A 13,274-nucleotide genomic window follows, 5' to 3' on the forward strand; every position below is an offset into this window, starting at 1 on the left:
CTCACCATGTTGGTTCCCTGCAGGAAGGGAGCCAACACCAAGCACACCTGCTGCATCTGCCCCCACTGTGCATTGCTGAGGGCCTGGAGGTTGGTGGTGCCGGAAACAATGGCGTCAACGATGTGTTGGCTGACGCCTGACAGCCCTCCTCTGCTCAAGCAGCCGCTTCAACATCGCCAGGGTGGAATTCCAGCGAGTTGGCACATTGATGACAAGCCGGTATCTCGTGCTGCTGCAGGTCGGCCAGGTTTGCTGAGGCACCGGCAGAGCAGCGGAAATGGCGCACAATTTTCCTTGCCGCTACCAACAGATTTTCCATCCTCGGGTAGGTGAGAAGGAACTTCTGCACGTGGGCCAAACGGGACGTGGGTCAAGTGTCCCCTGGCGATGGCAGCCAGCAGGTTGGCCACATTGTTGGACACCACCAATCCGACTCTGAGGCCTCTGGGGGTTAGCCACCTCTGCTCCTGCTCCTTGAGTTTCTGAAGTACGTTGGCTGCCGTCATGTTAGTCTTCTCCAGGCTGACCATCTCCAGCAGGGCTTGGCAGTGGCGGGCCTTCACACTGCTGCTGAAGCAGAGATGCTTGGTGGTGGCGGCGGGTGTGCCGGAGGAGGAGGGACCTGGATCAGAGGAGCCTGCTGCAGTTTCCCTGAACCCGCGGGGTGGCACCACCCACTGGTCTGCTACTGTGCCTGAGGATGGACTTGCTGCTGCTGCTTCCTCACCCCTTTCCACCAGGCTGACCCAGTGAGCTGTGAAGGACAGGTAGTGGTCTGTCCTGAAACGGCTGCTCCAGGAGTCCATGGTGAAATGGACCCGCTCGCGTGATCGAGCGAACAGGCCACGTTCACCAACGCGATCTGGTGCAGTGCTGGGATCGCCGTGCGGTACAAGTAGTGGCGGCTGGGGATTCGCCACTCCGGGATCCCATACTGCAGGAGCGCTCTAATGTCACTCCCCTCCTGCACAAAGGAGTATGGCAGGAGCTGGGAGCACATGGCCCGGGCAAGCAACCCGTTCAGCATCTGGATGCACTTGTGGATGGGAGGCAGAGCCTTGGTCACACCGGGAAAGGACTCGCGGAGCAGGGTCTGGCGGTGTTTGCCTGCACAGGAGGATGAAGAGGCAACTGTGGAGGGAACAGAGGAGGCCACTGAGGACTAGCTGCACAAACCAGCCTCAATTGCGGCGGGACTGACAGAGTGCTCGGGGGGAGGAGGGCACTGAGTTTCCCCACTCCTGCTGTTGCTGCAGGCTGTGCAGTGGGTCTCTGGCTCTGACCACTGTCCTTCAGCCTCAGAAACTCCTTGTACTCCTGCAGGTGCTTGGTCTGCAAGTTGCTCTGCAGGCATGAGGTACCCATCTTGGACAGATCACGACCTCTGCTCAGGCTGGCCCTGCAGTTGTTGCAAACTGCATGGCTCTCATCCATGTCAGACATGTGAAAAAAAAACGCCAGATTGGGGATTTGAACTGCCCTTTCCGGCTTGAAGGCTGGGCTTTTCTCCCTTTGGTTGGGGGTTGACTGGTGCGGGTGCCGGTGGTGGTAGCAGCTGAAGCAGCAGGCTGTGGCTCCTGCCTTCCACGCCCTCTGCTGGGCCTGCCCCTGCTTGCCATGCTGCTGCGCTTCTGTGCCAGAGCCGCCTCCTCCTCCAAGCTGCCTTCACCCAACTGTGGCACATAGGGACGGTCCCACACCTCCTCATCATCATCTTCTTCCCTAAACAGCTCCTCTGAGCCCCCAACCATCTCTTCTGCTCCAACATCCCCTGGATCAGGCCCCCTCCTTCTCCTCCTCCTCATCAAAATCAGGTTGTTGTTCGCTGACAACAACCTCCTCCATATCAAACTCCTCCTTGCCTGTCCCCATGATCTCCTCCTCAAACTCTGCCACAACAGCCCTCAAGTTGCTTGCGGTTCTTGGGGTAAACAGCAAGCTCAGTGAGGGCAGGCTGGCCACTGGGGTCGATGTGACCTCAAGCTGTGGTGGCAGGCGGCTACTGCTACTGCTGTGGACCGGAGTGCTGGTGGTGGCACTGGTCTCGCTGGAGGTTTGGCTGGAATCGGTGGCCTGCTGCTCCGCCATCAGTTCCACACCAGCCTGTGCCTGACTCTGGTCAATGGGCCGGTGACGACGACTCAAAGACGGCAAAGATGGGCGCAACACGCTGCTGCTGCGCCTCTGCACCCTCCTCCACAACTGTGTGGCCAGTGGCTTACGGTGGACCAGTCACAGACCTGCCAGCCGCGGTGGTGCCTCTCCTGGTGGTGCCTCTAGTACCTCTGCCAGTCATTGTACAGTACAAATACAATGAGAAAAAAAAATAATAAAAATATATATATATATATATATATATATATATATATATATATATATATATATATATATATATATATAGTGGGTTGCAAAAGTATTCGGTCCCCTTGAAGTTTTCCACATTTTGTCACATTACTGCCACAAACATGCAGCAATTTTATTGGAATTCCACATGAAAGACCAACACAAAGTGGTGTACACATGAGAAGTGGAACGAAAATCATACGTGATTCCAAACATTTTGTACAAATAAATAACTGCAAATTGGTGTGTGCATAATTATTCGGCCCCCTTTGATCTGAGTGCAGTCAGTTGCCTATAGACATTGCCTGATGAGTGCTAATGACTAAATAGAGTGCACCTGTGTGTAATCTAATGTCAGTACAAATACAGCTGCTCTGTGAGGGCCTCAGAGGTTGTCTAAGAGAATATTGGGAGCAACAACACCGTGAAGTCCAAAGAACACACAAGACAGGTCAGGGATCAAGTTATTGAGAAATTTAAAGCAGGCTTAGGCTACAAAAAGATTTCCAAAGCCTTGAACATCCCACGGAGCACTGTTCAAGCGATCATTCAGAAATGGAAGCAGTATGGCACAACTGTAAACCTACCAAGACAATGCCATCCACCTAAACTCACAGGCCGAACAAGGAGAGCGCTGATCAGAAATACAGTCAAGAGGCCCATGGTAACTCTGGACGAGCTGCAGAGATCTACAGCTCAGATGGGAGACTCTGTCCATAGGACAACTATTAGTCATGCACTGTACAAAGTTGGCCTTTATGGAAGAGTGGCAAGAAGAAAGGCATTGTTAACAGAAAGCATAAGAAGTCCCGTTTGCAGTTTGCCACAAGCCATGTGGGGGACACAGCAACCATGTGGAAGAAGGTGCTCTGGTCAGGTGTGACCAAAATGGAACTTTTTGGCCAAAATGCAAAACGCTATGTGTGGTGGAAAACGAACACTGCACATCACGCTGAACACACCATCCCCACTGTCAAATATGGTGGTGGCAGCATCATGCTCGGGAAGTGCATCTCTTCAGCAGGGACAGGGAAGCTGGTCAGAGTTGATGGTAAGATGGATGGAGCCAAATACAGGGCAAACTTGGAAGAAAACCTGTCAAAAACCCGAGCCGTTCTTGCCTTTTTCATGATTGCCAACTCAGTAAAGGTCCAGCCCTCAAAGCGTTGCTATCATATAAATCCGGCATAGTGGGGTCTGAACCCTCTATAACAGTAATTATAGATTGATGGTATACCTTGAAATGAATCAGAGCACTCAGTATGTGATTTTGTATAAAAAAAATTGTATTTGCTTATCATACAGCATATATACAAAATATGAACAGTTCCAAGTAGTGTTTCCTTCTAACAGTATTCCATCTTATCAAGGCTTTATAGCCAAGCAATTATCAATCTTCTAAGTACATTCAAAAAAGAATATAACGGTTGTGTTATGTAGAATAAGATCAAAAGTAGTCTCATCTGTATCAATAGCTGTGTATCTAGTAGCTGTGTAAAACTTGTAGTAATCTTCTTAAAGAAATAGCATAAAAAATAGCTTCTAAAAACTTCTTGCTAACATCTTAATAAAACTTAATGCTGAAAAATTAATAAAGTAAATCACCAGAATATTAAGCATATTACCCCTTCTCTGACATCTCTTCAGCATCTAGAACCACTTGTGGGAAGGTAGCTTCTGCCTCATGTGTCTTCTCAGGAGATTGTTGGGCTTCTGCAAACTATGAGCTTTCAGCTTCTACTTTTATAGGGGTTGGAGGCAATATGGCTGCCTAATCTGGACTTTCCCTGGATCCCAGGTTCTGATTGGCTAAAGCTTTCGTGCGTCAATGCTTTATCATGTTTTGATTACCTAAGTCACACTATTATTGTTTAGAAATTCTTAATTACCTTATCTTGTGGGAATTAACGTCATTTGGAGTGCTTGACATTTGGTTTAGGTTATTTCTGACGCACGTAATTAAAAATGGACGTCAACAGCCATCTTGTCTGTTGGCTGACCCAGACATGGAGACTAAACAATGTCATTCATGACGCATTTCTGATAAAGTGTTCCCTGTTAATTATGTTGGAATGTCTTGGTACTTTCCCAGGTCAGATTGACACTAACACAGACCTGCAAGAGCCTTCAGCAATTTAAGGCTTATTAAAACATACAGGGCTTCTAATATACTTATTTAAATATAAAGCTTATTATATAATTCTTCTTAAAACAATGAATCATATAAGGAATAATTACATATTAAATCTTAATAATATAAAATCAATGTCTATATTTTTGTCTTTCTTATAAAATAAATATAATGTCCACCGGCAGAGGTCAGCATTTCATAACAAATAACAAACAGTATTAATAATGTTGTGGCATCATTGAATCATGTTTAACTAATTGGGAAAAACCCTTGTTTTATATTTTAGATCTCTCATATTTTGACTTTCTCTGTCTGGGAAATGTTTTGCTGGCCTTGGCCTTCAACCAAGGAACATGTAAACAAAATTGTCTAGAACCAAAACAATCCCACAAGAGTGTTTTACTGTCTCAAATTATCACTAGCTTTTAAATATATTTCACAGTATTAAAGTATATTATATAGGGTTTAACAATAACTATTTATTTCTTTGGAAGGACTGTATTGATTATTAATATTTATATATACATACACATATGACAGTTTTTCCTGCATAAATAAAACCGCTAGAATTCTGACAAACCTCTTGGAGACTGCAAAAGACTTGAGACTGGGGCGGAGGTTCACCTTCCAGCAGGACAATGACCCTAAACATAAAGCCAGGGCAACAATGGAATGGATTAAAACAAAGCATCTATGTGTTAGAATGGCCCAGTCAAAGTCCAGATCTAAATCCAATTGAGAATCTGTGGCAAGATCTGAAATCTGCTGTTCACAAACGCTGTCCATCTAATCTGACTGAGCTGGAGCTGTTTTGCAAAGAAGAATGGGCAAGGATTTCAGTCTCTAGATGTGCAAAGCTGGTAGAGACATACCCTAAAAGACTGGCAGCTGTAATAGCAGCAAAAGGTGGTTCTACAAAAGTATTGACTCAGGGGGCTGAATAATTACGCACACCCCACTTTGCAGTTATTTATTTGTAAAAAATGTATGGAATGATGTATGATTTTCGATTCACTTCTCACGTGTGCACCACTTTGTGTTGGTCTTTCACGTGGAATTCCAATAAAATTGATGCACGTTTGTGGCAGTAATGTGACAAAATGTGGAAAACTTCAAGGGGGCCAAATACTTTTGCAACCCACTGTATATATATATATATATATATATATATATATATATATATATATATATATATATATATATATATATATATAGTGGGAAAGGGTGTAAGCTTTAAAGGATACCCGAGGTGACATGTGACATGATGAGATGGACATGTGTATGTACAGTGCCTAGCACACAAATAACTAGGCTGTGGTCCTTTTTTTCTTTCTCTGCCTGAAATAATTAAATATCAGGTATGTAAGTAGCTGACTCAGTCCTGACTCAGACAGGAAGTGACTACAGTGTGACCCTTACTGATAAGAAATTCGAACTATGAAACACTTTCCTAGCAGAAAATGGCTCCTGAGAGCAAGAAAGAGGTAAAAAGGGGAATTTCTTATCAGTGAGGGTCACACTGAAGTCACTTCCTGTTTGAGTCAGGACTGAGTCAGCCACTTACATACCTGATATTTAACTCTTTCAGGCAGAGTAAGAAAAAAAGGAACACAGAATAGTTATTTGTGTGCTAGGCACTGTACATACACATGTCTATCTCATCATGTCACATGCCAGTTCGAGTATCCTTTAATAAAGAGGAGTGGGTTGGTGACAAAAAAATTGAAAGGGGTTTTTTATTTTTTTTACTAGTAGACTAGACAAGTTACTCAGTCAGTCACAACAAGTCACGAACAATGATTATTATTATTATTATTTTTATTTATATAGAGCCAACAAATTCAGTAGCGCTTTACAGTGCACAATAAGACAAGAGGAACAGGTACAACCAAAAAATGTACAGCAGCAAGCATCACAAATATTGCAACTAAAACAGTAAACATTAGGAGGATGACCCTGCCCTTGCGAGCTTACAATCTAAAGGGTAGTGGAGGACATACTAGGTAAGGGGGTGGGAGATGGATGAGGCAGTGAGCCTTTGCCTCTGTTTGCATTGTGAACAAATAAGTAAATAAGGGCTATAAAATGTTATAAGCCTTTTTGAAATGGTGTGTTTTAAGAGTGCGTTTGAAGATGTCCAGGTTCGGAGCATGGCGTACAGGCTGTGGAAGAGAGTTCCAGATGAGGGGTGATGCTCGTGTAAAGTCCTGGATGCGAGCATGAGAGAAGGTGATCAGCTTAGAGGCCAGGAGAATTTCTTGGGAGGAGCGAAGGTTGCTGGAGGGACAATATCTCAAGATTAGTGAGGAGATGTATGGAGGGGACAGGTAGTTCGCTTCACTGCACGTAAACGGTCAGTGACAGACACTACACTATACTAGTGGACAAGTAAATGTAGCACTAACAAGAGTGACAGACAGGGACACTAAAAGACTGTCTTACTGTCACACAATCATTACAGGCAGATGCTGCAGTCAGAAAATAACAGATGCTGGCCTGCCTGCTGCTAAGTGCTAACTAGTATTGCAACTGCTAGTCTAACACTAAATCAAGTAATAAACAGCACAAATGATGAACTACACTACACAACTACTAACTAATCCCTAACCTACCTACAGAGACTAGTAGGCTAAGGCTAACCCAGGCTTGCAGTCCTAGCCTGTTCACAGACCTAACACTAGCCTAGCACAGTATACAGTATATACACTAGCTGACTGAAAACTATAACACTCAAATCACTATCTATCTATACAGCAATATAATCAATGTGTTCAGAATGTGGTTAGGATGCAAAACGCTCTGTTTTCACAGTGAAAAGCACTTGCTATCAGACACACAGCAGCACTGGAGATGCTTTCAGTACCGCAACTCACAAGCAAGGACGAGATCCTTAAGATGGCTGCCGCCTTATATAGAGGAGGGGAGGGCCAGGCTCCCCTCCTCTGATTGGTTGCTAGGGCCTCGGCTGGGGGCCTTCTGATTGGCCCAACGACGTCATCCAATGGTTACAGCGCGTGTCATCTGGATTCGTGATTACGCATTTAAGCCATGATCACGACTGAATTCGCGTTAAACATGGATGCCCGCAAATTCGGATTCCGTGATCTGTATTGATCACGGGTTCCGAATTCGAAGCCAAAAAATGCTCGTGATCACGGGTATTCGGTGATCATGAGCTTGTGATGAGTAACCCTGTTTCCTGGATACAAAATATAATAAATCATCCATGCTTGGTGTCTATGAACACAAGAGAGCAGAAACTTGTATTGGATTTATTGTTTTATACATCACCAGGAATACATGGCATAATTCTATATTGTATGCCAATTTCTTCTCCTCATGAGGGGGGCGGATTTGGATACTTTACTTACAAACTCCTCCCCGGCAGAAAGGAGGTTAAAAAGTCTGTGCTGCAGACTCACAATAGTCCTCTGCCTAGCTTTTGTCTGATCAATAATAATCATCATTCACTGATACCCAAATGGGCCTCTGGTAAAGAACCTTTTTGGACTTTTCAAGCATTGGTGCTTTATCTGATAAAGACTTGACTGAACTTACAAACCCAGTGGGTGCACAGTAATTCCACAGACTGTCTCAGCAGCAGTTTTCTTTTTTCTTTTTTCCTTTTAATTTGCTATCCAATGTCTGTTCAATTGTTAGATGTTTTTGACAATTTTCTTATAAATTGTATTATTTCTTTATGAAATAAATGGTTAATTTGGGTCTCGCCTTGTTCGGAATGACCCTGGAAAGAGTCCTGCCCTCTGAAGAGACATTACCAGATGGTTGTATCATTTATTGTTGGTAAGGTTGTCTGAAATAACTTTTCTCTTACAGGAACTAGTCAGACTTCTTCCTCTGAGGAAGTGGTGGCGGTGTTACCAAATATTTTGTAATATTACAGATTGTATTGTTTATCCATACAATTGAGATTGTATTGTGTAGACATGTCAACCAGTTCAAATTAATATATATAAAACAAAGCACTCGCTATAATTCACATGTGCAAAGTGAATGGACAGATAAAAGGGTATCCTATAGTCGTCACTTAACCACTTTGTCTTCCTTGACGTAGAACTACGTCAAGGAGGCCATGTGCGTTCCCACGCTCTCCCGGCCGCAGATCGTTAGCCCAGGAATCAATGAATCGGGCCGTGGTGCCCGATCACTGATTCCTGTCCCCCGCAGAAAAAGCGACAGCTTCTCTCGGAAGCTTCGCTTTTTCTGACTCCTATGTCCCTCTAAGCGTACATGTTACGCTTAGAGTGACGTCATGTAAACAAACTCAAGGTTGCCATCTTTTGGCCAAAAAGTATAACTACATCTAAATGTAAAAAAAAAAAAATACACATATATTTACACAAAACAAATACTATTTACATCCCACCCTTAATAATAATAAAAAAAAACATTACAATAAAAAAAACACATAAATATTTACCTAAGGGTCTAAACTTTTTAAATATCTATGTAAAGATGACATTTTTTATTTTTTTTTTATTTTTTTATAAGCTTGTAGTGATGGATGCAAAATGGAAAAATGCTCTTTTATTTCCAAATAAAATATTGTCGCCATACATTGTGATAGGGACATAATTTAAACGGTGAAATAACCGGGACAAATGTGCAAATACAATACGTGGGTTTTAATTATGGAGGCATGTATTATTTTAGAACTATAATGGCCGAAAACTGAGAAATAATGAATGTTTTCAGTTTTTTTCTTGTTCTTACTGTTAAAATGCATTTACAGTAAGGTAGCTCTTAGCAAAATGTACCACCCAAAGAAAGCCTAATTGGTGGCAGAAAAAAACAAGATATAGATCAGTTCATTGTGATAAGTAGTGATAAAGTTATAGGCTAATGAATGGGAGGTGAACATTGCTCAGATGCATGAAGTGAAAACGACCGAGGGCTTAAGTGGTTAAAATGTGTTTTATACACCGGTTAAGACAATGCACCAACTTGTATGCAATATTATTGTAAGAAAGAACCAAGTTCAGCAAACATAGTCTGGGGTTTTGCTGGTAATTAACAATGCATATTCAAGGTTTGCGAGCATACCTTGCTGGTTGAATGTTTTGGCTGACAGCGGTGATTAAGGCAGCAGATGGTTATAGAGCAGCCACTTGGGGACTGGGCCCACCTCTACCTCTTTGTAAGCCTATGAGGCGCTTGCCAAACTTGCTGTAAAGTTTTTATTGAAGACTTTTAAATTTTTATAATAAACAATCTGCACAATTGGAAGCAGTTTCCCCCTTTCCCTTCCTTCTTTTTGATTCACATGTGGATGTACATGGTGGTGATCTGAACTGGGAAAACGAGGAAATACGGAGGAAGAAAGCAGCTTGCCAGAGAGGCGACCCGGGGACCATACACCCCCCGGAGGCGTGATTTGGTCGGTCAGACCAGAGGATCTAGTGAGTCATACCCTGAAGGGGGGCCTGCATTGTGTTGTGCATAGAAAGATTGAAGAGTCCGAGAGCGCAAACCTTGAATATGCAGTCCAAATTGTTACTTTGTGCACAGAGAGGAAGGCATTCCGGGGACTCCCAGTGGCTGGGGCCAGAATTGCAGCTGTGCACAGAGAGGAAGGCATTCCGGGGACTCCCAGTGGCTGGGGCCGGAATTGCAGCTGTGCACAGAGAGGAAGGCATTCCGGGGACTCCCAGTGGCTGGGGCCGGAATTGCAGCTGTGCCAGAGGGAACGAGGTTGTGGGGAGTTGTCATAGTTAGGTTTTGGGGAAACCTTGATGAAATGATTTGGAACTTAATAAGCTTAAAATGGAGACTTGATTTTGCCATGACTCCTATCATTTATTCACTTTCTCTACTTTTAGTGAAGAACTCAGCAGATTTGTTGAAAATGGCTCCTTGACACACCTGAAAGTCTGTTTCTCGCGAGAACCGCCGGACGACACAGACGAGAACCGCCCAAAATATGTTCAAGACTTGATGAAAATGTATTCCAAACATATAGTTAGATTACTCACCAGTTTAAATGGCATTCTTTATGTATGTGGGTAAGTAAACCTCTCTTCTTATGTGTCAGTAGATCAGTGTACAGGTAGTCCCCGACTTACGAACGCTCGACTTACGAATGACCCGCCGATACGAACGGCATGGATTCTGTGTTTCCATGGGAACAAGTAAAAAAAATGTTTTTGTTCACATTGGACTTGTAGTTTTTGAGAAAATCGATTTTAAAAAAATTCAAAGAAAAAAGGGCTTTTAAACTTGTATAAGCAGGTACAGAGGGCAGAGGTGACACAGAGGAGGACACTGGAGGCACAGGGGGGCACAGAGGAGGTACAGGGGACAGAGGTGACACAGAGGGGGACAAAGGAGGTACAGAGGGCAGAGGTGACAGAGGGGGACACTGTAGGCACAGGGGGCACAGAGGGCAGAGGTGACACAGAGGGGGACACTGGAAGCACAGGGGGCACAGAGGAGGCACAGAGGGCAGATGTGACACAGAGGGGGACACTGGAAGCACATGGGGGCACAGAGGAGGTACAGGGGACAGAGATGGCACAGTGTTCCGACTTAAGAACAGATTCAGGTTAAGAACAAACCCACAATCCCTATCTCGTTCGTTAACCGAGGACTACCTGTACTTGCTTTCTCTATGACTATAGCATTGCTGATGTGTCCTTTAGTGTCCACTACACTCAGTGCTGACCAGCTAAAGAGGGCGGGAACTGTAAACCATAATGCCAAACACCCAACCCTAGCAGGCAATCGCTGGTCAATCATGCCAGTACGTGGACTGAAATACGACTTTCTGTCACCTCTATGGTCTAACATAAACTCTGGAGGTTCCTTTATAAAGGGTTAGGGCCCACGTGTGCCGGCATCTGTCTTCCCACTTGTGCCGGCATCTGTCTTCCCACTTGTGCCGGCATCTGTCTTCCCACTTGTGCCGGCATCTGTCTTCCCACTTGTGCCGGACTCTGTCTTCCCACTTGTGCCGGACTCTCTCTTCCCACTTGTGCCGGACTCTCTCTTCCCACTTGTGCCGGCATCTGTCTTCCCACTTGTGCCGGCATCTGTCTTCCCACTTGTGCCGGCATCTGTCTTCCCACTTGTGCCGGCATCTGTCTTCCCACTTGTGCCGGACTCTCTCTTCCCACTTGTGCCGGCATCTGTCTTCCCACTTGTGCCGGCATCTGTCTTCCCACTTGTGCCGGCATCTGTCTTCCCACTTGTGCCGGCATCTGTCTTCCCACTTGTGCCGGACTCTCTCTTCCCACTTGTGCCGGCATCTGTCTTCCCACTTGTGCCGGCATCAGTTTTCCCACTTGTGCCGGCATCTGTCTTCCCACTTGTGCCGGCATCTGTCTTCCCACTTGTGCTGATGTGAGAATGTATAGGAACCCCTCTAGCTGTGCATGCATTAAATGCGTCATTGTTTTTTTTCCCCCACACGTGAATTCACAAGCAGCCTTTAGTTTGCAGTATGCTGCAATTCCCCATCTGAGTTGAAACGCTGTGAATCCTCTGAATATCTGTCAATATGGAGAACACAGATCTGCCCCATCAGTGCAAATGAATAGCAGCTGGAGTAGTGCTAATAGATGGCCTATAAACAAGTTTTTCATTACTGAGATGTCACACAAGAAGCATCTCATGATTGGTAACACTAAAGGACTCTCTGAAGACCTTCACGGCATTATTGCTCCTACATACTGATGTCAATGGTTGCTTACGGCATATTCCTAGCTGTGGGATGTTCCACTGCTGGGGCCATTATCTGGAATTGGAAAGAACAGTATTTCACGATAAAATATCCACAACCACGTGCTCCTTGCCAGATTTCTGACAGAGGTGTAAAATGAGTATCTATCCCTCACCACTCTCCACGCAAGTCTCCACTCACAGACCTGGCATCTACACCGCACTCCACGCAAGTCTCCACTCACAGACCTGGCATCTACACCGCACTCCATGCAAGTCTCCACTCACAGACCTGGCATCTACACCGCACTCCATGCAAGTCTCCACTCACAGACCTGGCATCTACACCGCACTCCATGCAAGTCTCCACTCACAGACCTGGCATCTACACCGCACTCCATGCAAGTCTCCACTCACAGGCCTGGCATCTACACCGCACTCCACGCAAGTCTCCACTCACAGACCTGGCATCTACACCGCACTCCACACAAGTCTCCACTCACAGACCTGGCATCTACACCTCTCACCACGCAAGTCTCCACTCACAGACCTGGCATCTACACCTCTCACCACGCAAGTCTCCACTCACAGGCCTGACATCTACACTACACTCCACGCAAGTCTCCAAGTCTCCACTCACAGACCTGGCATCTACACCGCACTCCACACAAGACTCCACTCACAGACCTGGCATCTACACCGCACTCCACACAAGTCTCCACTCACAGGCCTGGCATCTACACCGCACTCCATGCAAGTCTCCACTCACAGACCTGGCATCTACACCGCACTCCATGCAAGTCTCCACTCACAGACCTGGCATCTACACCGCACTCCATGCAAGTCTCCACTCACAGACCTGGCATCTACACCGCACTCCATGCAAGTCTCCACTCACAGACCTGGCATCTACACCGCACTCCATGCAAGTCTCCACTCACAGGCCTGGCATCTACACCGCACTCCACGCAAGTCTCCACTCACAGACCTGGCATCTACACCGCACTCCACACAAGTCTCCACTCACAGACCTGGCATCTACACCGCACTCCACACAAGACTCCACTCACAGACCTGGCATCTACACCGCACTCCACACAAGTCTCCACTCACAGGCCTGGCA

The 13,274-nt window shown here is 45.5% G+C and overlaps 1 protein-coding gene across 1 annotated transcript in view; it reads left to right on the forward strand.

Moving 5' to 3' along the window:
* Positions 1–13,274, forward strand: part of MTRR (5-methyltetrahydrofolate-homocysteine methyltransferase reductase) — a 361,300-nt gene that overhangs the window by 323,217 nt on the left and 24,809 nt on the right. Inside the window, exon 14 of the mRNA XM_068238238.1 lies at positions 10,315–10,497. Within this exon, the coding sequence (XP_068094339.1) occupies positions 10,315–10,497 (183 nt within the window). The remainder of the gene's footprint in view (positions 1–10,314; positions 10,498–13,274) is intronic.

The sequence above is a fragment of the Hyperolius riggenbachi genome, chromosome 5 (genome assembly GCF_040937935.1).
Source record: "Hyperolius riggenbachi isolate aHypRig1 chromosome 5, aHypRig1.pri, whole genome shotgun sequence".
Lineage (NCBI taxonomy): Eukaryota > Metazoa > Chordata > Amphibia > Anura > Hyperoliidae > Hyperolius > Hyperolius riggenbachi.